The sequence below is a fragment of the Macrobrachium rosenbergii genome, chromosome 54 (genome assembly GCF_040412425.1).
Source record: "Macrobrachium rosenbergii isolate ZJJX-2024 chromosome 54, ASM4041242v1, whole genome shotgun sequence".
Lineage (NCBI taxonomy): Eukaryota > Metazoa > Arthropoda > Malacostraca > Decapoda > Palaemonidae > Macrobrachium > Macrobrachium rosenbergii.
In genome coordinates this window covers 21,697,603-21,725,602 of record NC_089794.1, presented here as the reverse complement: position 1 = coordinate 21,725,602, position 28,000 = coordinate 21,697,603, and the positions used below count along the sequence as shown (strand labels likewise).

At 36.6% G+C, this 28,000-nt stretch overlaps 1 protein-coding gene across 1 annotated transcript in view; it reads right to left on the bottom strand.

The window, feature by feature from the left end:
- Window positions 1–755: 755 nt before the first annotated feature.
- The window catches only part of LOC136834599 (histone H3.v1-like), a 27,393-nt gene continuing 148 nt past the window's right edge, over window positions 756–28,000 (bottom strand). The window contains exons 2-3 of the mRNA XM_067097178.1: window positions 13,587–13,796; window positions 756–836 (exon numbers count right to left, since the gene is read on the bottom strand). Of these exons, the coding sequence (XP_066953279.1) occupies window positions 756–836; window positions 13,587–13,796 (291 nt within the window). The remainder of the gene's footprint in view (window positions 837–13,586; window positions 13,797–28,000) is intronic.

Here is a 28,000-nt window from a genome sequence, read left to right as displayed (position 1 = left end):
TTATTATTATTATTATTATTATTATTATTATGTTATTATTATTATTATTATTATTATTATTATTATTATTATTATTATTATTATTATTATTATTTCAGCAATTCAGGGGTGCGAGAACTGACTGCTGATTCGAAAGGGGTTCATGCACTGAAAAAGGTTAAGAACCACCGCTGTAATGTGGCCTAAAGATGGGTGTGCCAAACGCACGTGAAAGCACTATGCATTGATTTGCTTGCCTTTTGTTCTGCTGACTCCAATCAGTGATAAAACCACGGTGTGGTTCCGAACTTCATCGCTTCTTCAGGAGGATCGAATATGTATTATTGTCCCGCTTCCAAACCAGTCACCATCAAACTGAAGCCTTTGGCGTAAACACCTAGGTGAGGTCTGTGGGCTCTCTGCTCCCCTTCAGATGGCACCACCTTCAGTGCCAAGATAAATCGGGGTGGCGTTAGACTGAGGGACCACTTTACTCCTTCAAGGACATTTTCAGAGTGGGAGCCACTTTTGCTTCTACGAGGATATCTGGAGTCCTTTCCTGATCGCCTAACGCTCCTTCTGTTTCACGGGAAGTCCATTTGTCTTTGAGTAAATAGTCCTCCAGAGAGCACTGGAGCTGCAGACATAACAAGAAGGCTTACTAGTTATGCATCTTATTCAATAGCTCCTCAGAGATGGCTGGGATTTTAAGGTCAAAGGGTCACGACCTCGCTCTGCCCTCTAGCCGAAGTTTTGCAACCAAATACAGTTCACTCTTATGTAAAGTCTTCTTCTTCTTCTTCTTCTTCTTCTTCTTCTTCTTCTTCTTCTTCTTCTTCTTCTTCACAGCTCAATCCCTAGTCGGGGGGGAAGGTTTCGCTGTTCTCAATGCACCTTTCCCCGTGTTTATATCTTGTGCCCTGACTTCGTCTTCACAAATTCAGTCTTTCTTCTCTCAGGCCCCCTCTCCTTCGTGTCCCCAGCGTGTTTGTGCGTGTGTGTCTGTAACGTTACGCACTGCAATTAGAGCGTTTAAAAATTTCTTTGTCAAGTTATATCGCTATTGCAGAGTATCCGTCAGTGGCGAAAGAGGGTAAGAAGCTAAGAAATAATTTTAAATTCAAATTCAGGTTCAAAACTTTATTCATATGGATACAATTAATAAACATGTACAAAAAAATATAAGAAAATAAATATTAGTAAAATAACTTATCCTTTTGGTCGTACGACCTGACAAAATCATCCAATACACAATTGACCTAAAACTTCTTTCAGTTGTAAAAAATAAAAAGGAGATAAAACGACATATATTTTCAGTAGCTACGGCCCACAAGTATATTTCTTCTTAACACGTCACTCTGCATCGACTGGTGTTGAGGACAAGTCTCGTAGAGTGTGATTAGTCGTCTCTTTCCTCCTTCGCCTTTGAGTCTCAGCAAATGACCGCTGGGTGGACGGGTGACCAACCAGCGGGAATCGAACTCGCAACTTGTGAGTGTCCCTCGGCGCTCTGCCGTCGAGCTGCGCTGGGTCGCCCGAGAAGATATTAGGTTACGATCTACTTCTGATTTGACAACGATAGTGATATCAGTAGAGGGTGGAAAAATTATTTATGTATGAGTATATATATATATATATATATATATATATATATATATATATATATATATATATATATGCATATATATATGATAAATAAGAGGAGAATTCAGGCAGGTAACATCCCAAAAACTAAAGAAGAACGAAAATGGAAAAAGGAACAAAATTTACTGCTGAAGAAGAAGAAGAAGAAGAAGAAGAAGAAGAAGAAGAAGAAGAAGAAGAAGAAGAAGAAGAAGAAGAACGAAAATAAAAAAAGAAACAAAATTGCTGCTGAAAATTAAAAAGAAGAAGAAGAAGAAGAAGAAGAAGAAGAAGAAGAAGAAGAAGAAGAAGAAGAAGAAGAAGAACGAAAATAAAAAAAAGAAACAAAATTGCTGCTGAAAATTAAAAAGAAGAAGAAGAAGAAGAAGAAGAAGAAGAAGAAGAAGAAGAAGAAGAAGAAGAAGAAGAAGAGGAAAAACGAGACCCAGTGAACCGAAGTGAGGAAGACGGACAAAGAGAAAGACAACTTTCTCTGTTGTAAGGAGACGGAGTGAGAGAAAAGACCCTTCTTCCTTTCTCGTCCTCTCGAAAGTTAATCCTGTCGCAGCTGCTCTCCTAAGGACTCCCACTGAAGGAAAACCCAGGAGTCCTTTTTTATTTTACCTTTCTTTGTCCGTCCGTCCGCACTTTTTTCTGTCCGCACTGTTTCTGTCCGCCCGCAGATCTTAAAAACCACTGAGGCTAGAGGGCTGCAAATTGCTATGTCAGTCATCCACCCTCCAGTCATCAAACATACCAAATTGCAGCCCTCTAGCCTCATTAGTTTTTATTTCATTTAAGGTTAAATTCAGCCATGATCGTGAGCCTGGCACCGCTATAGGTGCCAACAACACAGGTCACCACCGGGCGTTGGTTAAAAGTTTCGTGGGCCACGGTTTTAAGTTTCATGGGCCGTGGCTGTACAGAAAACTCCACTGAGCCGAGGAAACTTCGGCGCATTCTTTATTTGTTTTATCTTTATTTATTCCTTATTCCTTTATCTCTTTCATTTTCTCCGAAAAGAGGCTCAGGCCATTTATTATTCGCTTTCCTCGTCACTTAGACTCTCCGCGAGGACTGGTTTCATTCGTTTGGGAAAGGTTGAGTTTTTTTATTTTTTGAACGAGGATGAATAAATACTTGGCCAGTGGAGAATTTTGGATGATGGGGTGTTATGATTTTTAATGTCTTCTTAGATACACAAACACACACATATATATCTGTATACATAAATACACACACATATACGAGTATATACACATATTTGTATATGTATATATATATATATATATATATATATATATATATATATATATATATATATATATTCATATCTTTCCAATAAATCAAGTGATATTTATTCGACGATTTTTGAAAATAAAAAGTGATACAAATTTACAGTGACGGTCTTATCTAGTGCAAGAATATCTGAGACATTCTTGGATAACTGAGACATTCTTGAATATTTGAGACAGCCTTGAATATCTGAGACATTCTTGAATATCTGGGACATTCTTGAATATGTGTGACATCCTTGAATATGTGTGACATACTTGAATATCTGAGACATTCTTCAATATCTGAGACATTCTTGAATATCTGAGACATTCTTGAATATTTGAGACATTCTTGAATATTTGAGACAGTCTTGAATATCTGAGACATTCTTGAATATCCGAGACATTCCCGAATATCTGAGACATTCTTGAATATGTGAGACATTCTTCAATATCTGAGACATTCTTGAATATCTGAGACATTCCTGAATATCTGAGGCATTCTTGAATATGTGAGGTATTCTTGAATATTTGAGACATTCCTGAATATCTGAGACATTCTTGAATATCTGAGACATTCCTGAATATGTGAGACATTCTCGAATATCTGAGACATTCCTGAATATATGAGACATTCTTCAATATCTGAGACATTCCTGAATATCTGAGACATTCTTGAATATCTGAGACATTCCTGAATATGTGAGACATTCTTGAATATCTGAGACATTCCTGAATATATGAGACATTCTTGAATATCTGAGACATTCCTGAATATCTGAGACATTCCTGAATATATCAGACATTCTTGAATATCTGAGACATTCCTGAATATGTGAGACATTCCTGAATATGTGAGGCATTCTTGAATATCTGAGACATTCCTGAATATGTGAGGCATTCTTGAATATCTGAGACATTCCTGAATATGTGAGACATTCTTGAATATCTGAGACATTCCTGAATATGTGAGACATTCTTGAATATCTGAGACATTCTTGAATATCTGAGACATTCCTGAATATGTGAGACATTCTTGAATATCTGAGACATTCTTGAATATTTGAGACATTCTTGAATATCTGAGACATTCTTGAATATTTGAGACATTCTTGAATATCTGAGACATTCTTGAATATTTGACACATTCTTGAATATTTGACACATTCTTGAATATCTTGGACACTCTTGGGCATAAGAAAACCGTAGGGGAACTCAGTACACTTAATACCTTCCCAATAAATCACGGGATTCTTATGCGAAGGAATTTGAAAATACAGTGATACAAATCTCCAATAACCGTCTTATCCGATGCAAGAATATGTGTGAGACATTCTTGAATATCCGAGACATTCTTGAGCATAGAAAAACTTCTCCGGATTCTTGAAACTTCTTCGAGGAGGAAAGCGTTCTTTTTTGTCATTGAAGTTTTCTGAGTTTTCTTTTTTCCTCGCAGGAAGTTTTATGAGCTCGAATTCCTCTTTCAATTTGCAATCAGTGAAGAATCTCTCTCTCTCTCTCTCTCTCTCTCTCTCTCTCTCTCTCTCTCTCTCTCTCTCTCTTTTGGGAGTGTAATACACGCTGGTGTTGATGCTTCCCTCTTTGATGTATCCAAAAAATGTTTTTTCTTATTCTCGAGAATTCTCTGCATATAGATTCGTCCCAAACTTTATGTATGTATATACATACATACATACATACATATATATATATATATATATATATATATATATATATATATATATATATATATATGTGTGTGTGTGTGTGTGCATGTATGTATATATAAATATATATATATATATGCATATAAATAGATTCGTCCCAAACTATATATGTATTTATATACATACATATATATATATATATATATATATATATATATATATATATATATATATTTATATATATTTATATATACATATATGTATATATATGTATGTATGTATATATAAATATATATATGCATATATATAAATATATATAGGTGTATATATATAATTATATATGCATTTCAATAATTAACTGGAGAACCACTGGATTATCTTCAAATTACCTGGAAAAAAAACTGAATCATCTTCCAGTTGACGTTTTAGCATTAACTACCATCTGATACATCATACATCAACCTGATATATAAAAAAAAAAACACATTTTACATCATCTCCCAATCACTAGCATACAAATCAACCGTGTTCTAAACCATCGCAAACATCAGAGCCTGAAACATCAAACACCAGCTTTAAAAATGATAAAGATTTGCCCAGCAATAAAGTCGAACCAGCTAAACGCAATGTGAAGACTTGGCTGTTTATTTCCCCTTGTCTGAATCCAGACAGCTTTACCACCTTGTCTGGTGGGGATTTTCTTTTACAAACAACACTGGAGGAATCTGCGGGGGGTGGGGGTGGGAGGATGGGAATTTGTGGGGTGGGGTGCTCGTCATTGCCCTGAGAAAGGACCTAGAGAGGCCACTTTGCCCGCCTCAATGACCAAAGTTTACCGTCGGGCAATAAGATTTCAGACAACGGTGGGCTAAGCTTAGAACTCCTTCGTGTAAGGGAGGAATTCCGCGAGAACAATTGGTGTCTCTCTCTCTCTCTCTCTCTCTCTCTCTCTCTCTCTCTCTCTCTCTCTCTCTCTCTCTCTCTCTGTTCACTGAGATTTCAGAGAACGACGGGCTAAGCTTGGAACCTCCTTCGTGGGAATGAGAAATTCCACTGAAAAATTTATCTCTCTCTCTCTCTCTCTCTCTCTCTCTCTCTCTCTCTCTCTCTCTCTCTCTCTCTCTCAGGAACTTCTCACAGGGTTATTTGTTCTCTTATCAACGGCTCCACGGCTGGGAAGTCATACGTAGCGATATTAATAGACTAAAATAGATTATTAAAAAAAAAGATTTACTTAAAAAAAATAGACTGACATAAGAAATTCACGGAATTTTCACTGAAAATGTGAAGATTCAGAAATTATTATAGCGTAATTGGCGTGGAATATCCGGCGTGTAATTTGCGTTATGTATCGCGCAATTCTTGGTGTGGAATTTGCGTGGAACTGTCCTTTTGGAGTAGGCGCGGAATTGGCGCAGTTGGAGCGGAATTAGCCTGGAACTTTGTTGGAGCGATTAGCGAGGATTTAGCCTAGAATTTATACTGCTGATTGAGCACCGAATTAGCCCCAGTGATCCAGATTTCAAGTGGAATTCTCGTCGTGGAATTGGCGGTGCTGTAATTGGTGAAAGCAAGGCCCAGAGAAAGAGAGGGTCTGCTCACTTCCCCCAAAATCCCCCTTGTGGGCGGAGCTTTATCTACCTCCTTACTGCGTCAGCAGGTGAATTGCCGTAACGAGCAGGTACCTCTAAGATACGTCATCGCCTACGTAGTTACCCCCAGGTGGGAGGCGACTCCGCCCAATTGGGTAGACCTTGTCTCTCTCGGCCTTGGGTGAAAGGGTGTTATTCTTAGCTAATTTTGTGCTGGTTGCGATAATTCTTTGCCAACTTCATGCTGGAAATTCCGGGGTCATTTGCTTCGATTATGCTATTCAAATTTTACTCAAATTCCGTGACAATATCCGCTGAAAATTCCAGACCAGTTCCAACAATTCTGAGCCAGTATTTGCTAAAACATACCGCCAATTTTGTCCGAATCGTAACAATTCCGCTCTGAAATTTCCAAGCCAATTCCTGACCAGTTCTTTCCAAAAAAAAAAAAAAAAAAAAAATCCACGCTAATTTTGTGCAAATCGTAATAATTCCGTGCCAATTCTTCTCTGATGTTTCCAAGCGAATTCCTTGCCAATTTCTCGCCTAAAATTCAAAGGCAATCGCGCCAATTCTGCCACTCAAATCCCACACTGCCTCCCCGTCAATCGAACCGAACCTGGGCTAACTCCCTATCGAAAACTCTAGGCCGATCCCGCACCAATCACGGAAGTGAAATTGCCGAAGAGAATATCTTTTCGAAGTTCGCACGAACAGGAGAGGAAACACGCTACAGCCTTCTAGATGAAAGAAGACAAGGAACATACCGAGCAAATGATTTAAGTACGAAGAAAACGCATCCAGACTTGACGGAGAGAAATATCTCGCAAAGAGAGAGCCGGATAATCAGATTTGCAAAATGCATACGAGATAGACCCATTGCTTGATGTGACAGAAACGGAAATATATTTCGCTTGTTCGTGGAAGTGGAAAATACGTTAAGGAGATATGCCAATATAATGCCGAAAGCGCTAGGAAAATATCACGCATAAGCGTTTGTACCTAAAGGCGTCTCGACCTGCTAAGGGCATGTTCAATTGCTTAGGACATTGAATAGAAAATATACTTTACCCTGTCGTAAAGGTGGAAAATGCGTTAAGGAGATTTGCCATTATCGTTCGAAGACACTGAGAGAATATTATTGCTTATAAGCTTTATACCTGAAGGCATTCGAGCTGTTAAAGACATGCTAAGGGCATTGGCTTAAACTCTCCCTCCTGAGGGGGACCTAAGGTTCAAGAGAAATACAAAAAGACATGCTAAGGGCAATGGCTTAAACTCTCACTCCTGAGGGGGACCTAAGGTTCAAGAGAAATACAAAAAGACATGCTAAGGGCATTGGCTTAAACTCTTCCTCCTGAAGGGGACCTAAGGTTCTGTTCAAAAGCAATACAAAAGGCATGCTAAGGGCATTGGCCGAAACTCTCCCTCCTGAAGGAGACTTGGGATTCTATTTTGAAAGGAAATAAGCTAAAAAGGCTTCCATACGTCAAATCTTTGACCAAGCTAGATATGGCGTTTTCACGGAGAGGAGAGACGCGTGTGATTAAATGAAATTAAATTCTATAAATTAGATTTGGGCGAGATACCTCTCCCCTCTTGGAAATCAAAGGGGCGCTTTAAACAAATGCTAATTGATAAGCGAATAAAATAACGATACAAAGAAGGAGGGAGAAAAAATAACATCGTTCTGCTGTTATGAACATTTGAATGCACGAAAGAACAAACACCTTTAATACCTTCATATATTTGTATCTATATGCTAATCACTTCCATTTTCGCTGATCATCGCATTTCGTTCAATTTGTTCATTTGTTCAGGAGGCTTTTGTCATCGTTTTCGTTCAGCTGGAAGCACAATTTATCAGGCTTCGTCGACCTAGTTTGTGTGATAAAACGTATTTGATAAATAAAAACATATGAGAGAGGTTTTTTTGAGCGTGAAAAATCCTCAGATTTGGTTTGCCGTGCAAAATTATTTTGATATATGTGTTGATAAACTTATTCCCTATCTGTTGTGCAAGCCTGTTTGTTTGTTGAGCGCAAATAATTTTTTTAAATGGCAATATATCAAATGCTTTTTTATCATGAAATCCATTTGAATATAATAATGGATTATTTACGATAGTATTATATCAAAACAGGATGTTTTTATTCAAATACATGTGGGGACAAGGCTTGGCTTTACTTAGAAATATCTCCAAATAAGTATCTGCTTTTCACATTCAAAGTAATGAAAAGGTTGATGAACTTTTTTCTCTCGAGAAATGAAAAAGGCAGAAAGTTTTAGAGATTCCTAAAAGGATTAAAAGTTATTTAGTCCTGAATTCCTTCATTGCAGTGGACCAATTTATTCTTTGGCTTTATTCTGGAAAAATAGAGAATTATTTTAACAAAATTGTCATTATTCTTGCGTATCCTACGTTTTGGAACAGTTGAGAAAGTGATGAATTTCTCTCTCTCTCTCTCTCTCTCTCTCTCTCTCTCTCTCTCTCTCTCTCTCTCTCAAAGCCCATCTATCCCTCTATGCCTTATGAAACATCAATATCTCTCTCTCTCTCTCTCTCTCTCTCTCTCTCTCTCTCTCTCTCTCTCTCTCTCTCTCAAAACCTATCTATCCCTCTATGACTTATGAAACATCAATATCTCTCTCTCTCGCCTTATAAAACATCAATATCTCTCTCTCTCTCTCTCTCTCTCTCAAAACCCATCTATCCCTCTATGCCTTATGAAACATCAATATCTCTCTCTCTCTCTCTCTCTCTCTCTCTCTCTCTCTCTCTCTCTCTCTCTCTCAAAACCCATCTATCCCTCCCTGCCCTTATGAAACATCAATCTCTCTCTCTCTCTCTCTCTCTCTCTCTCTCTCTCTCTCTCTCTCTCTCTCTCTCTCTGCCATATCATAAAACAGGCTCCCGCGAATAAAAAGGGGCGTCCTGTATAACAGCGCAAACAAAACGATTGTTGACGCTTCATTATAATGAAAGGCCCATAACACTTTTGGCGTGTTTACCCGACCATTCATTGTAACAGAGGAGAGATGCATTTTGATTCACAATGACACATTAATGATGGACCGTTGTTTCGGACGAGTGGGCTCTCTCCCTCTCTCTCTCTCTCTCTCTCTCTCTCTCTCTCTCTCTCTCTCTCTCTCTCCATTTTCGGGGTTTTTTTACTTTTCTCTGTTACGTTTTTTTCCAACTTACATTCCAATATTGGTGGGTCATAATTTTAATTTATTGTACTTCGTAACAGTTCTGTCAGTCCATCGAGTCGTGTTGCTCATGGTGTGCGCGTAACTCGGTCGACAAAGCAAGATCGGATGGTTCTTGTTGTCTCTCTTTCAAACCGATTGCCATCAACCTGCGGTCTTTTTCGAGCATGAGTAGTCAAGATCTGCGGAGATCGGAAGTTGTCATGAGATGGCATAAGCTATCCAGTCCCCCTTTAGGCGAAACCACTCCTTCAGAATCAAGATGAACATAGGTGGTAGTCCAGGAGCAAGACCCCGTGCTGGCACAATGCCAACTCAATCAGGACCTGCAGAGAGCGGTACCACAGTAGCTTCTGCCTTTATAGATTCTTCAAGACCCGTCCACAGGCGCATCAATAAAAGACAGTGGCCATGAATATATTCCCTTCACAAGTGAATAATATACAGTTGGGAAAGGAAGATTTTTATATAAATATTTATATTCGAGTACTTAAGATTAATTAGAGTAAAGGCGAATTAATTGAATGAAAAAACTGAAGTGGAATGGAACAAAATCTCCAGTTCTTAAGAAAATTCCATTGTTCCGTCTAAAGCCACAGGAGAGAGAGAGAGAGAGAGAGAGAGAGAGAGAGAGGGAGAGGGAGAGGGAGAGAGAGAGAAAGAAGGTGAGACAGAGAGAGTGAACAATGAAGAGAGAGAGAAGAGAGAGAGAGAGAGAGAGAGAGAGAGAGAGAGAGAGAGAGTGGACAGACAGACAGACAGGCAGACAGAGAGAGAGAGAGAGAGAGAGAGAGAGAGAGAGAGAGAGAGAGAGAGAGAGAGAGTGGACAGACAGACAGACAGGCAGAGAGAGAGAGAGAGAGAGAGAGAGAGAGAGAGAGAGGCAGACGGAGAAAGAGAGAGAACGGGGGGAGAGAGAGAACGGGGTGAGAGAGAGAGAGAGAGATAAAGTGAGACAGAAAGAGGGTGAGACAGGGAGAGAGAACAGTGAAGAGAGAGAGAGAGAGAGAGAGAGAGAGAGAGAGAGAGAGAGAGAGAGTGAGTGAGAGAGATTCGTCTCACTAACCACACCCAGAACGACGCAAAGTGTCATAATTTTGGCAACACAAAATTCAGCTAACTTGAAGAAACACATCACCACCTTCTACAGACAAACCACCTCACCTTGTAGAAACCTGTATCATTCGACCTCCGTCAAAACCTGTCCGGGACTCGTATCGTTCATGCGCACGAACGACTGAAAAGAAAGAAAGAAAACACCGCAAAACTTAAATAAAAAAAAAAACGTAGGTACAAAGAAAGAAATAAAGATGGCATTGCGATTGTAGACTCCGATGCAAGATGTCCATTAAGCTAATCACTTCTGCCAGACAAAATCGGATCGTCTCTCTCTCTCTCTCTCTCTCTCTCTCTCTCTCTCTCTCTCTCTCTCTCTCTCCTTTTCTTGGGAACTTGTGACTGTTGACATTTTATTGTAAGACCCAGAGTTATATTTACATATATATATATATATATATATATATATATATATATATATATATATATATATATATATATATATATATATATATATATCTATATATAATATATATATATATAATATATATATATATATATATATATATATATATATATATATGAGTGCTCGTGGCCCAGAGGTTAGGATGGAACGCGGTACGCAGTAGCTAGATGAATGTGGTGGGTCACAAACAGATAGGAAAATGTCTTAAAGGGTCGCAACTTCATCCCAAAAGATTCACTGAGAACTGGAAAGATATATATATATATATACTGTATATATATGTGTGTGTGTGCGTGTTTGTGTCTAAGTGAATTTTCTCCTATGAACACAGAGAAATCCTTGCCACGTGTAGTCACTTAATATGAATATTTAAACCGATACTTTCCCCCCCCCTCATTACGTAACATTCCCAAGAGCTTGACAAACAGATCACCTCTTCTCTCTCTCTCTCTGTAAGGGACAAATTAAACTAGGTGCTGAGTCCTGTTTATCTATGTTGTCCCCTCCTTCTCCCCCTCCCCCCACCCCCTACGCTTCTTCTTGCTGTTTGACAACCTTACTTGTGAACGTGGAATGGGATTCCCAAGTTTTAATGTTATTTACAGCCTTTTTTTTTTATAATTTCCATTGCAGTTAATTAAGGTTTGTACATATATGCTTATTTGACAACCTTATTCATGAACGTGGAATTGGGTGCACGTGTCCCAAGTGGATTTCCAAGTATTTTTCTTATTTATACAGATTTTTTTTTCTGTTATATTTGCCATTGCAAATTATTAACGTTTATACATATATGAGCTTGACGGCGCGCGCTACCCTGAGCTGGAACCCGGCGCTGCCTGTCATGTCTCCCCCTACCCTCCCGATCCCCTTCCTACCCCACCCCCATCTGGGGCGGACAAACAGGTTTGCAGGAGGAGGGTGGTTGTGTCATGTCTTCCCTACCCTCCCGATCCCCTGCCTACCCTGCCCCAACTAAGGGGCGGACAAACAGGTTTGCAGGAGGAGGGTGGCTGTGTCATGTCTCCCCTACCCTCCCGATCCCCTACCTACCCCGCCCCCACCCGGGGCGGACAAACAAGAGAGATCCACTCGGTTCTTATTATTTTAGATATTTATTTGGCAACCTTACTAATGAACATGGAATTGGGCGTACTTGTCTCGAACCAGATTCCCAACTTTTCATTTTGTAATTTTAAAGATTTTTTCAGTTATAATTGCCATCACAAAAGACTTAGGTTTATATATATATATAAAGCCATACAATTTCTTCCCATTTTGGGGAGAGGTGCCTTAATAGCACAGCTGTCGACTGAGGAATGAATAATGTATATATATATATATATATATATATATATATATATATATATATATATATATATATATATATATATGTATGTATATATGTATGTATGTATGTATGTATGTTTGTATGTATGTATAAACATATATCTATGTATGTGTGTGTGTTGTGTGAAGACTAGAATGTAAAAATGTTTGATAAAGCCCCATGACCATATCGTGAACCTTAATATTTTCAGCCATTTTTGGATTCTTGAACGTAAAATACAATCAAGGAAAACAGAAGGACATTTATATGAGTACGATTGTGTATTCTTTATCAAAGTACAGTGTGGTTTGATCTGTGTACACAGAGAGAGTAATACACTCAAAATAAAAATATTTTCGAAGTAATCTACAGCGGCAAATTGAGCTGAAACGCCTTAGGCTATTTCTCTTGTAGTGGCAAAAAATTAAAAGAATGAGCTTTCTGTTATCTAATATTTTTCTGTATTTCATTTTCCAGAATCTATTTCAAAATGTGGGATTTAATGTCTAACATCAAATCAGTAAATCAGCTGAAATCCGTCCGTGAGGCTTTCTCCTTCCCTGACCAACTGAGTTCGAATCCTGAGTTTGAATCCCCAGCAGCTTTGTGCGCGCATGCGCATTATATCACTCGACTGCACTGTCTGTCTGTTTCTAGGTAAGTGTGCGCTTTTCATGTTTATTTTCTTTTTTTATTGTACGGACTCTAGCATATTAACCAGACACTCTCTCGTACTGACTTTGCCTCACTAACCAGACACTCTCTTGTATGGACTTTTCCACATTAACCAGACACTCTCTTGTAGACTGTGCCACATTAACCAGATACTCTCTCGTATTGACATTAACCAGACACTCTCTCGTACCGAATTTGCCACTTCAACCAGACACTCTCTAGTACGAACTTTGCCTCATTATCCAGACATTCTCTCATAAGGACTTTGCCACATTAACCAGACATTCTTTTGTACTGAATTTGCCACATTAACCAGACTCTCTTGTACAGACTTTGCCACATTAACCAGACTCTCTCTCATACTGACTTTGCCACATTAACCAGACACTCTCTTTAAGTTGTCTTTTAGACATTGGTGAACAGAGGTACACTAAAGGAAGGTCAGTCACAAAAGTACAAAAGTATGCATTCCAGGTTGCTACAGAAATGTACCGTAATAAGAAATAATAATTCTAATAATGGTACATTTTCCAAATAGTCTTTTGGGACAGACTACCCACGCAGTGACTTGACGGTAATCGCTGAGAGCAAAGGGAAAGTGACATTAGAGATTAGAGAAGTAAATAGAAGGAGAAATAAGGCACTGAAACGGCCATAGAGCTTCGGTCTCTCTTCCCGGTGAAACGAGAAGAAGAATGAAAAGCTTACCTCTGACCCACTCGTCCTGGGACAAAGTTCTTCTTCTTCTTCTTCTTCTTCTTCTTCTTCTTCTTCTTCTTCTTCTTCTTCTTCGTCTTCATTTACCTCTTTTTCTCCTTGTTCTGCTTCTCCTTCCTCTTCCTCTTCTACATCTTCTTGTAATTCTTCATCTTCTTCTTCTTTTTCTTCTTCTTCTTCTTCTTCTTCTTCTTCATTTACCTCTTTTTCTACTTTTTCTTTTCCTCCTTCCTCTTCTTCTTCTTCTTCTTCATTTACCTCTTTTTCTGCTTATTCTTCTTCTCCTTCCTCTTCTTCTTCTTCTTCTTCTTCTGCTCCTCCTCATCTGCCTCTACTTCTTCTTATATATCTTCTTCTGCTCCTCCTTCTCCCTCTCCTTCTCCCTCTTCTTCTCCCTCTTCTTCTCCCTCTTCTTCTTACTGATAGGAATCTTGGAGTACATGAGACCATAAAGGCTCTTTCAGACCAGGCCATCCATAAATCTCCTTCGCCTTCCTTTTCGGGAGTCTGTCTTTGACCTCGGGACTGACAGTGAACTGGGGTAGGAAGAGACACTTGGCTAAAGGCTCGAGTCAATCGATGTCGTAAATAGCGGAGACATCGAGAGAGAGAGAGAGAGAGAGAGAGAGAGAGAGAGAGAGAGAGAGAGAGAGAGAGAGAGAGAGAGAGAGGTGGGGGAATCAGAGTGAGAGACAGACAGACAAGACTGGAGGTAATGAAATGGCGATTGATATATATATATATATATATATATATATATATATATATATATATATATATATATATATATATATATATATATATATATGTGTGTGTGTGTGTGTGTGTGTGTGTGTGTGTGTGTGTGTGTGTGTAGATTACAAGCAACGAATTTAAAATAAGAACTTCCTTAAAAGTGCTCTATAAGCCATCAAGAACCAGCCGCCCCCAAAATGCATTTTCTTCTCAAAAAGCCGAATGTAAATTGCCCAGTTTCCCAGATCATAACTCAAACTCAACGCTTCCCACAACTTAAAATTAAAAGTTTATTGTTGCTGAAGATGAAATTTGTGAGACAAAATCCTGCGTAAAAGAAAAAAGATAAAAACTCTTCGCGAAAAGTCTGGGCATAAAATAACATTTTGGGGAAAAAGTCTGAACATAAAAGGGGTTTAAGACTTCGCCTCCCCACTCTGGACAATAGCCTTCTCCCTTTATAAGCTGAGTCTTGCACAAACAAAACCTCTGTTTTCAATTTATGAGTCTTCTTTAAAAAGCCCACAGCGGGGCTGTGGCGATGCAAAAGCGCTTCTATTTTTCTCTGATATTATCCAATAATGAAGGGACTTTGGGTTAAAGGAATCAGGAAATTTCACAGTTAATGAAACAGTGATTTTATCTTGGTATGAGTGAGGCATTGTGGTTCCAATTTCCTTCTTTATGGGTTCATTCACAAAACCCATTAAAAAGCAATAAAAATCTTAATTAAAATATCAAATAACTGTTTAACAAATTTACAGCTTATTAATTTTCCGTCTACCAAACAAGTTGATGCAGAATATTAAATAATCAATAGAAAAAAATCAGTAATGCCGAAATTATTTGACAAAAATCATTTGATTATTTTATGACCCAATACCAGACACCTTGAGAAACGAAGGTCTTAACAACACTTCACCTTTACAACCTAATGCAACAACCATTCACAGTTCAGGACGAGCTCATATTTTGGCCCCCCGAAAGCACATTCTCTCTCTCTCTCTCTCTCTCTCTCTCTCTCTCTCTCTCTCATATGTATAAATATATATATTATACATACATACTGTACATATATATATATATATGTGCATAGAGAGAGAGAGAGAGAGAGAGAGAGAGAGAGAGAGAGAGAGAGAGGCGGGGAGAGGGAGAGAGAGAGATATGCTTTCTGGGGGGCCTGAAAATGAATCGGTCCTGAATTGTGAATGGTCGTTGCATTGCTTTGTAAAGGTGAAGTGTTGTTAACGCTTTCGTTTCTCAAGGTGTCTAGTACTGGGTCATAAAATATTCAGTCGTCAAATTATTTCAGTACTGCCATTTTGTTCCTATTAATTGTTTGATATTCTGCATCAGCTTGTTTGGAAGACGGAAGATTAATAATCTATACATTTTCTGTACAGTTATTTGATATCTTAATTAATATTTTTAATGCTTTTTAATGGGTTTTGTAAATGAACCTGTTAAGGAGAAAATTATAACCATAATATCACATTCATACCAAGATCAAATTATGGTTTCATTAACTATGAAATCTCCTGGTTCCTATAATCCAAAGTCCCATCATTGCTATGTAATATCAGAGAAAAATAGAAGCCCTTTCGCATCTCCACAGCACCTCTGTGGGCTTTTGAAGAAGACTCATAAATTAAAAACAGAAGTTTTGTTTGCGCAAGACTCAGCTTATAAAGGGAGAAGACTATTGTCCAGAGTGGGGAGGCGAAGTCTTAAACCCTTTTATGTTCAGACTTTCTCCCCAAAATGTTATTTTATGCCCAGACTTTTCGCGAAGAGTTTTTATCTTTTTTCTTTTACGCAGGATTTTGTCTTACAAATTTCATCTTCAGCAACAATAAACTTTTAATTTTAAGTTGTGGGAAGCGTTGAGTTTGAGTTATGATCTGGGAAACTGGGCAATTTACATTCGGCTTTTTGAGAAGAAAATGCATTTTGGGGGCGGCTGGTTCCTGATGACTTATGGGAGCACTTTTAAGGGATTTTTTATTAAAAAGCTGTTACTTTTAATCTATAGGCCTATACATACATACAGTATATATATACATACACATACATATATATATATATATATATATATATATATATATATATATATATATATATATATATATATATATATATATATATATATATATATATATGTGTGTATATATATATATTTACACATTATATATTTATATATAATATATATATATATGTGTGTGTCTACAGATGCATGTATAAGTACAGAAGTACACAATTACATTTGGAACAGAAATCACTTCCTGACTCACATCAGGATCGAACCCAGATCTTTCAATTGAAAGGCAAGGGCGCTACCAACTGAACTACACGAGTTATGAAAAAATGTTGGAACCTAAGTACCACTGTACCTTAGGCTTTTACTTGGGTAGGCTTACTGCCTAGTACACCAGCGAGTTTTACCCAACTTCCCGACTCACCAGTGACTGATAAAGGGAAGATAATAATAATAATAATAATAATAATAATAATAATAATAATAATAATAATAAGAAGAAGAAGAAGAAGAAGAAGAAGAAGAAGAAGAAGAAGAAGAAGAAGAAGAAGATGATTATGGTGATGATGATGATGATAATAATAATAAGAAGAAGAGGGGAAGATAATAATAATAATAATGAGAAGAAGAAGAAGAAAAAGAATAAGATGATGGTAATGATGAAGGAGCGGGGAAGATAATAATAATAATAATAATAATAATAATAATAATAATAATAATAATAATAATAAGAAGAAGAAGAAGAAGAAGAAGAAGAAGAAGAAGAAGAAGAAGAAGAAGAAGAAGAAGAAGAAAAGATAGAGAGGAGGAGGAGGAGGAGGAGGAGGAGGAGGAGGCTGAGGAATATAATGATCATATAGAAAAGAATAAAAAAGAAAATACGCCAGAGGAAATAAAAAGGGGAAAAAAAAAGATCAAATTAATGGCATCTTTTCCACTCTCCTCCTCATCCCGAGGCGCCCTTCCAAATTAACTGAGGAAAATTACTTTCAGTCTTAAGCTTCTGAGCATCGTGTTTCAATGTCCTTTTATCCAGAAATTGCTGATTCTTATTCCCCGCGAAAAAGGACTATTCAGGTATAATTTCTTTAGATATGTTCAGACAGTTGCTCCCCAGATGCGGTCAGGTGAAGGTGCGTGGGCGACGCCTCCTGAAAGTGCTGTCAGACGCACGATCATGGCTCTAACTTTAACCTTAAATAAAATAAAAACTACTGAAGCTAGAGGGCTGCAATTTTGTATGTTTGGTGAGTGGAGGGTGGATGATCAGCATGCCAATTTGCAGCCCTCTAGCCTCAGTGGTGTTTAAGATCTGAGGGCGGACAGAAAACTAAAATCCCCCAGGTGATGTAGTGATTTTATTCCGAGAGTTTTTTACCCGGAAACTTCTGATTCTTAACCCCTATGGAAAGAAAAATAGATATTATTTAGGCATAATAAAACTCCCATGTGATGTAAGGTGATTTTAATGAATTTTGATGAAAATTTAAATCTTTCAAGAAATTTTATCAATGAAAATAAGGGTTACGAGGAAAATAAAATCATCTATTAAATTTCATCTTGTGAAAAGAAAAAAATATTTTTTAGAGACAACAAAACTCCCATGTGATGTAAAGTAGTTTTAATGAAATTCTGATGAAAATTTAAATATTGCAAAAATTTTATCAGTGAAATTAAGGGTTACGAGGAAAATAAAATCATATATTAAATTTAATCCTGTGAAAAGAAAAAAATATTAATTAGACATAATAAGATTCCCAAGTGATGTAAAGTGATTCCAGTGAGGTTTGATAAATTTTTAATATTTCAATTTTAATATTAAAAGTTTTAATATTTTTCATCAGTTAATTTAAAGGTAACGAGGAAAAAAGATGACATATAGAATTAGGTTACTAAAAGATTTGATTCAGAGATTTCTCACATAATTAAATCCAAGGAGTAATTCCGATTTCCACTGCAACAATACATTCAAAAAATCCTATTTGGTTGGTTGGTTTGGATTAAGTCGGCCTTATGCCAGCACGGGCTCTTGGCCCTACAGCAAAGTGTGGTAAAGACTGAAAGGGTTGTAGGAAGCCCGGTGTGGACCTCTGAACTTTACCAAATAATGGAAAACTCGTAAATTGAAGATTGATGAAATGCAACAATTTGTCTTGGCTTTAACTTTGCTAATTGTGGAAGTCACTTTCCCGTTCATATATAGAGTATATATATATATATATATATATATATATATATATATATATATATATATATATATATATATATATATATATATATATATATATATATATACACACACATATATATATATATATATATGTGTGTATATATATACACATATAATGTATATGTTTGTGTGTGTGCGTGTGTGTTTCCACACATACAGTTCACAAAATAGGAAGCGTTGCTTGGTGACAGATAGGAAAACATACATGAACTGATGAAAAGCTCGAAAAAAAGCCATGAATGCATTTTTAACGCCATGAAAAATGATTTTTGACTTGACACAAAGACAAGATACAAAAAAAAAAAAAAAAAACACTTACAATAAATACAAGAAAATCACATTTCTACGACAAGAGATACAACGGTGTCCGTCCATTTGGCGCAAAAAATCTTTCGCGTTGAACATGACGGTGTCATTAAATTATGATAATCCGCGGAAATAAGCGCGTACAAATGACAGCCAACTAGGTCCCCATAAACGCGCAAGACAGCCGCTACCTATAAATCATTTTAGAAGGCATTATAACCTTGCAGTCTGTATGTTATGCAGGTAATATATTTAGCTTCTCTGCCTCGTCGCGGGTGATTACGTAGAAGAGGTCACGCTACCCGCCTCCATTATCCAACCCCTTCTCTTATTTTGACCCCTAAGACAGGGCGTCGGTCAGGAACCCTGTAATCTGAGCAGTGATAAACCGGACCTCAGGACGTAATTCACACGCCACTCGGGCATAACCCACCGGGGCAATTATTAAGCAATTTGTATATCTTTAGCCTTTGAGGTTTCCGGCAAGCATTTTTTCCCGGGATGTAACCGAGGACCGGGACCTTTCCCCGAAAAAAGCGGGACGCCATATCTTAAAAACTGACCGTAGGATTTTCTTGAAAATAATCTCATTATGTTTCCCACTCCCAAATTATTCCGAAAGTATTAACCTACTCCATTCCTATACCTAACCTAACCTAAACTAACCTAACCTAGAGTCATGGCAAAAAAAACCGGGGCTGGTGCAATACTAGCATACATCTCAGGAATTAGGGTCCCTTGCTGGGGTAGATGAGCTGAACTCACAAAAAAAAAAACAATTATGGTGCCTTTTGACACAGGTATAATTAACAAGGAAGAGTGGTCGTTAGCACAGGTAAAATATACGATTTCTCTTTGAGTGGAGATTGAAATCACGCTTTTAATGTTTTCGTTATACAGTTGCGTAGTTTTACACTGCTGTGAATGGGTACCAGTGATGTTTGGGATTAAGAAAAAGTCAGGTGTGGGGCTAGCGATCTCATCCCTAAAAGATTTGCTGGGAACAGGAAGCCTCTGTCCCTCTGAAGCCACCTCTCTGTAAGCAGGGGAGAAATACGAATATATATATATATATATATATATATATATATATATATATATATATATATATGTGTGTGTGTGTGTGTGTGTGTGTGTGTGTGTGTGTGTGTGTGTGTGTGTGTGTGTAGAATCTACTGGTCACTTTTACCAGACATATATGTAATTCTAATAGCCACAATGCCCTCTTAACTTCTCGAATTCTTCCCGTTTTTTTGGGGGGGGATATTTTCGGCTTCGTAGTTACAAGCATATCCAAAAAGCGCTAAGAATTCGAGAAGTTAAGAGGGCATTGTGGCTATTAGAATTACACACATATATATATATATATATATATATATATATATATATATATATATATATATATATATATATATATATATATATATATAGTCTGTGTGTAAAAGTTAACTTGTGTGAGAATATGAACTCTGAAGAGAGACTGGTTTGGTGCAGAAGTAGGCTTTAGACAAGGCTGGGTTATGCTTCCACAGCAATTCGACGTAATATCAGTGGAGAAACGGAATAAAGGAATTTGCAGGAGACTAGTTTGAATTTCCAAGGATCAGGAGGAAGACTCCCAGTGGTAAAAAGGACTGCTGGTGAGTTCATCTTCTGAATAATAATAATAATAATAATAATAATAATAATAATAATAATAATAATAATAATAATAATAATAATAATAATAATAATAATAATAATAATATTCTTTGGAAGCTTGAATTTCAAGTCAATGGCCCCTGTGGTGGGCTTGTTCCAAATGAATAAGTTTCATCTACTGAATAATAATAATAATAATAATAATAATAATAATAATAATAATAATAATAATAATAATAAAATAATAATAATAATAATAATAATAATAATAAAATAATAATAATGATAATAATAATAATAATAATAATAATAAGACTGGTGAAAGCGTCTGAAATATTCATAAAATGAAATCAATAGAAGAGAATGTCTGCTTTAGAAAAGAAGCTGAAATGTACCCAAGAAAAATAGAGGAGTCAATTGAGAGTTTGTGATAGGAGTATGAAAGTGGTTGATTCATTTGTTCCTTGACCTGGGGCGCGTCAGCAATTTCCAGGGGAGCCGCGAGCCCTTGGTGAAAAAATTAAACATTCTCTAACGATATTCGTTAGTCTCTTAACAAGAGTGAGGAACTAGTGTCCACCAGTTTACGAAGATTTGCAAAGTATCGCCTTATAACGTTAGTTTCCTATAGTCTACTACTCTGGTTAGACTCTTTGGGCTTACCATTTTTTGTAATTATTTACCTCCCTTCTCTTTTTCTTTCCTTCTCCCATTTTCCTTTAAATCCGGGAGGGAATTTTACTCATAGAGAATGTTAAGGACTACTGATTTAGGATAAAAGAGTAAGCATAATGGGTGATGAAGAATATAAGAGAAATGGATTAATTCAAGAAGGAAAAACAGAGATACGACTGAGATAAAAGTTGTAGTATCTGAGGGAGTTGTTGTGCTGAAGTCTCTCAATATAAAATTGTCATAAATTGCAATATCTGTGGGAATCGTTATATTAAATTCTCTTAATCTAATTCAAGGTTAATCGATAAATCGAATAGATGATTTATTGTCTGATAGCAAATGTGAGACCAGGAACTGATGAACAACGTAAAAAACTAAAAAAAAAAAAAAAAAAAAAAAAAAAAAAATGAAATTAGGTCACAAAATAATTCCACATGGTTAAGAGAGAGAGAGAGAGAGAGAGAGAGAGAGAGAGAGAGAGAGAGAGAGAGAGAGAGATTACAGAGTTAATAACCCCGATAAAACTATTAATATTATCTGCCAAAAAATAATTCATTCCATAATAACACTCATCGACAAAAAAAAAGGCCTTTTCATTGGAATTCTATTTCCATTAATATGGATTTGGCTCAGAGCTTCAAGAATAATCGGCTCTCTCGTTCTGTGGGTCATGCGATTGTGTTTTGTTTTGTGTCAACAGCTACTAGAGGTCATACGTACATACACACACACAACACATATACATATATATATATATATATATATATATATATATATATATATATATATATATATATATATATATATATATATATATATATATATATATATATATATATATATATATATATATATATATATATATATATATATATATATATATATATATATATATATATATATATATATATATATATATATATATATATATATATATATATATATATATTTTAGCGTGGTATTCGTGGGAACATTTTAAGATAAAATTCCATTTCACCTCCGTCAAAATTCTTGTAAAGACAACAGCATAAGTCATTCATTTTTCCATGAGTTAAATGAATTAAACATAAACATAAAAAAAAATGAATGCGCGAAAAACCTCTTCGCAAAAATGAATCGGAAAGAATAGGGTATAATCCCGATCTGGGAGGCCGCCGTAAATGTTAAATCCTGATATAAGATCCTGATAAATCCTTATATAATATCCTGATAAATCCTGCTAAATCCTTATATAAATCCTCACATAAAATCTTGATAAATCCTGATAAATCCTTACATAAATCCTCAATAAAATCCTAATAAACCCTGATAAATCCTTATATAAAATCCTTATAATGCCTTGTATAAAATCATTATAAATCCTGATAAATCCTTAAATATAATCCTTATATAAAATCTTTATATAAAATCCTGGTAAATTCCGATAAATCCTTACATAAAATCCTGATATAAAATCCTGATAAATCCTTATATAAAATCCTTATAAAGCCTTGTATAAAATCCTGATAAATCCTTAAATATAATCCTTATATAAAATCTTTATAAATTCTTGTATAAAATCCTGATAAATCCTTATATAAAATCTTGATAAATCCTGATATAAAATCCTGATAAATCCTGACCCTTCGTTGCCTTTGTATCCCGAGAATCCTTTGTCGTTCGTGGGGTCCGAGAGAGCAATTCTATCAACACCCAGAGAGATGATTGGGGGCCGCCCGCCCCCCGGGACTCGCTCGCGGGCGCCTCAAACGACCCCGGGCCTGTTTTCGGGAATGACGTCACGGCGGCAGGAGCGAAGATAAGGGTCAGGAGACCGACGAATAGAAACAAGTAAAAAATGCAATTAAGTTTTCCCTACAGCGTATAATGTATGAAACTCTCAGCCGCGACCCACGAAACTTTCAGCCACGGCCCGGTAGTGACCTGTGTTGCTGGCACCTATAGAGGTGCCATACGCACGATCATGGCTGACTTTAACCTGAAATAAAATAAAAAAAAAATACCGAGGCTAGAGGGCTGCAATTTCGTATGTTTGATGATTGGAGGGTGGATGATCAACATACCAATTTGCAGCCCTCTAGCCTCAGTACTTTTTGAGATCTGAGGGTGGACAGAAAAAGTGCGGACGGACAGACAAATAGACATTTCTGTAATATTTTTCCTTTACAGAAAACATGAAGGGTCCTGCTGGGGAGACCAAATGTCCAGCCTTCGGTCCTCAGATGAAACTCTTTGGGTCATGTCGGTCGCTCCCGAATTTGGGAAGGAGGTCCTTTGTCGAATTATATTTTCTGTCGCCGTATTTTTATATATTTTATTCTCTACGTCTCTTTTTTTTTATAGTGGAGGAATGTGGTCTGATCATATTTATTATATAGAAATATAAATATAATCTAATTATGTTAGTATCTTTATAGTATATCTAATCTATTTGACTTTCATATTTGTTATATGAGAACTTACATATGCAACATGATATCGATTCTCTCTCTCTCTCTCTCTCTCTCTCTCTCTCTCTCTCTCTCTCTCTCTCTCTATCAGATGAAGCTCTCTGCGTCGTGTCGATCGCTGTCGAATTTGGGAAGACGGTTCTTTTTCCAGCAATATTCTCCGTAGCTGAATTTTTTATATATTTTATTCCCTACGTCGAATCCCGTTGTGGAAAAAAACAGTCTGATTGTAGTTGCATGTCCATATTGTTATTAATTAATTTTATACATACATTCATGTATTTTAATGGCATACCTATATTTTTTCATGACTGATAATACATGCCTTCGTTTATGCATATATATATATATATATATATATATATATATATATATATATATATATATATATATATATATATATATATATATATATATATATATATATATATATATATATATATATATATATATATATATATATATATATGAAGTATGTAGCAATGGCCTGCAATAAAACAATGCTAATATAGTTTGTCTATTAGCCTGAATATCATTGTGGATTCTTGGTACACACACACACACACACACACACACACACACAAATAACAGCCAGTAATTCCCAGTAATTTCTTAGCCTGCTACCTCGTAATTCCCTGGACCAAATCACTGTTTTCCCGAGTAATGTTTCTCCAACGGCAGTGATCCATTTACAGCCAGCCCGGCTCAAGTTTACAGTTCACAACCTGCGCTGCTGCCATTTAGACCTCCGACTGAATCTCTACACCTGGCGAAAGCAAACAGCTGTATAAGTCTCTCTCGCCAATTTCCCTTTCACGGAATTCTCACGAATTTCCTTTTCGCTGCTGAATTCCCTTCCATAGACCGGGTATTCTCTTCCATAGACCAAGCAACGTTGCGCTGTTTCCTGTGTCGTAATTCTCGGGCGAGTTGAAAAGAGAAGAAGAAGAAGAAGAAGAAAAAGAAGAAGAAGAAAAAGAAGAAGAAGAAGAAGAAGAGTCTAGTAGTTCGTAAACGTGACGCTAGGTGGCTCCTAATGGCCACCTCGCCTGGAGTTTACTTTTTTAATCTTTTCTGTAGATTTTTAGTTTTTTAAAAAGAAAACTATTGTGCCGGCTTTGTCTGTCCGTCCGCACTTTTTTCGGTCCGCTCTTTTGCTATCCACCCTCAGATCTTAAAAACTACTGCGGCTAGAGGGCTGCAAATTGGTATGTTGATCATCCACCCTCCCATCATCAAACATACCAAATTGCAGCCCTCTAGCCTCAGCAGTAGTGTTTATTTTATTTAAGGCTAAAGTTAGCCATAATCGTGCGTCTGGTAACGATATAGGTCAGGCCACCGCCAGGCCGTGGTTAAAGTTTCATGGGTCGTGGCTCACACGGCGCTGTACCGAGACCACCAAAAGATTGGTCAATTTTCGGTGGCCTTGATTATATGCTGTACGTAAAACTAGATTGCGCCGAGTAAACTACGGCGCATTTTTTGCTTGTTTTTTTTTTAAGATTAATGCAATAATATTCCAACACTCGTGAAAAATGTTTTTACCTTTGTTGTTCAGTACAACTTTTCACAGGGCTTTAGATTTCATTTTTTTTTTTTTTTTGCGCAGAAAATATTTAATAAGCTTTTTGTTATTTTTATAAGTGTAGTGATTACAAAAAAAATATTCCTCAGTGTTTTCTTATTACAAGGAGCCTCTCATTATACGTCAAGGTCAAAAATGTATGAGGAAAACCACGGAAAAATTCTGTGATGACTTTTAAATTGACCCGTGACCTTGAAGAATAGGTTAGGTTCAAATATTATTGAGTCAAACCATCTCAGCCTCCCGAAGTAACTAAATACCAAGTTTCACTAAAATAGTTGGAAAATTCAGTGGTGAAATTTAAATTGACCTGTGACCTGGAGAAATAGGTCAAGGTTAAAGATAGTTTTTGAAGAAACCAATCTCTAACTCCAGAGATCTTTGTATTCCCAATTTGCCAGACTAAAAGCTAAAAGTTTCTACGCAAGTTTACAAGACTTCTTTGAAGATTTCAAGACTCCAAGAACGCGAGACCATGCGTATGGCAACAAGCTAAGATACAGGTTTTCAACCAGTTCTGTTATACGTCATACGACCGATGTAACCAAGTACCGAGACCCTTGCCCTGAAAAAGCGGGACGCCATACCTTACAAAATTAACCATAGAATTTTTTTTAAATAAGCTCATTTATGTTCCCACATACAAATTACTATAATGTCAGTTAATTTAACCTAACCTAGGGGCATGGCAAAAAAACCTGGGCTGGTGTAATGCTAGCATACATCACAGGGATTCGCCACTCGGTTACATCTGGGAAAGAGAGCATGCATCATTAGACGCTAAAGAGAGAGAGAGAGAAGAAGAAGAAGAAGAAGAAGAAGAAGAAGAAGAAGAAGAAGAAGAAGAATGTGATGAATTAGAAGGAATCTTCAGAAAGATGCATGTCAAAATGGCTCGTCGACAAAAACGCAGGGCAAATAACACGTCCTGCCCCCTGCCCTCCCCCCGGGGGCGGGGAGCGGGGGGCTCTATTTTACGACGGACATCTGCCTGCAGAGATCCCTGATGAAGGGCATTACCGTCAGTCAGGATCTCCAGGTCCTTCGGATGATCTTGCTCGGCTCCCGAAGAGATTTGTGGGACTCTCTTCGAAATTGAGTACTCGCTCCCTCCCAATTTTTATTTATTTATATATTTATTTTTTATTTATTTATTTGTTTTGTTTATCTAACAGTTTAGTTATTGTATGTATTTATTTATGTATTATTTACTTATCTGTTTATTTATCTATTCATTTATTTGCTTATTCATTTACTTATTTATTTTGCAAAACATTAACTTGAAGGAATATTGAGTACTTGGTTCAACTTTCTATTATTTAATAAGTTAATTAATTTATTCATTTATTTATTTATGTTTTTATCTCTTTATTTACTTCTCTATTTACATATGCATTTACTTATTTCTTAATTTATCTATATATTACAAATATATATATATATGTGTGTGTGTACATATATGTATAGTATATATATATATATATATATATATATATATATATATATATATATGTTTATTTATTTACTTATGTTTATGTATATTCACTTATTTATCTGTTTATTTATTTATCCATTTGTTTATTATTCACTTATTTTGATCGGCATGAACCTGAAGGGATTATAGAACTTGCGAACTCCACCAAAAGTTCAGTGAACCATTTTTGCCAGCTGTCAAGTTTTAGTTTTCTGTAAAAGAAAATTATCGAGACGGCTAATTGTCTGTCCGTCCGCACTTTTTCCTGTCCGCACTTTTTCTGTCCGCACTTTTCTCTGTCCGCTCTCAGATCTTAAAAACCGCTGAGGCTAGAGGGCTGCAAATTGGCATGTTGGTCATCCACCCTCCAATCATCAAACATACCAAATTGCAGCCCTCTAGCCTCGGTAGTTTTTATTTTATTTAAGGTTAAAGTTGGCCATAGTCGTGCTTCAGGCAACGATATAGAACAGGCCCACCACCGGGCCATGGTTAAAGATTCGTGGGACGCGGCTCATGCAGCATTATACCGAGGCACCAAAACTTAGATCTATTTTCTGTGTCCTTGATTATCCGCTGTAGAGGCGGTACAGAAAACTCGATTGCGCCGAAGAAACTTCGGCGCATTTTTTACTCGTTTTTTATTCGACATTCGGTTGTTCGCCTTTCCTGTAACGTTAGGAAAACTGATTGTCTGTGAACATTAGGAAAAAAATAGGAAAACATCAGGAAAACCTTTTGCAGTTGCTGTGAAAGAATTGTTAGGAGAGAATTAAGGAAAGTAAGGTGGAAGAAAGAGAATATAAACGGAGGTATAGTAAAAGGAATGAAAGGGGTGGGAGCTAGGGGCGGAAGGGACGTTGCGAGGAACCTTAAGTCATACATACAGTGCATCGCGCGAGGCGCACTGACGACACTACCCCCCTACGGAGGCCTTATGACAATATTTCACATTGAATTCAAGTCTGCAAGAAATGTCGTGGTCAATTATCCATTATTTTTGTCGACTTAATTTTCAGATAAATGCAAAAGCAAGTATTTTTGGGGCATTGATATTAAGTAAAGCAAAAAATTTAACACAACCTTAAATAAAACTAAGGCAAAATTTCATCTAATCACAGAGAAGACATAAGTGAAATTGACATAACTTAAATCACATAATAGTAAAGTAAATATTCGTTTTTTTTCTTTACATTTATTCGGTAAAAGTTAATATAATCAAAGAAGACTAAAGTAAAATTGATATAACTTAAATCACACAATGGTAAAGT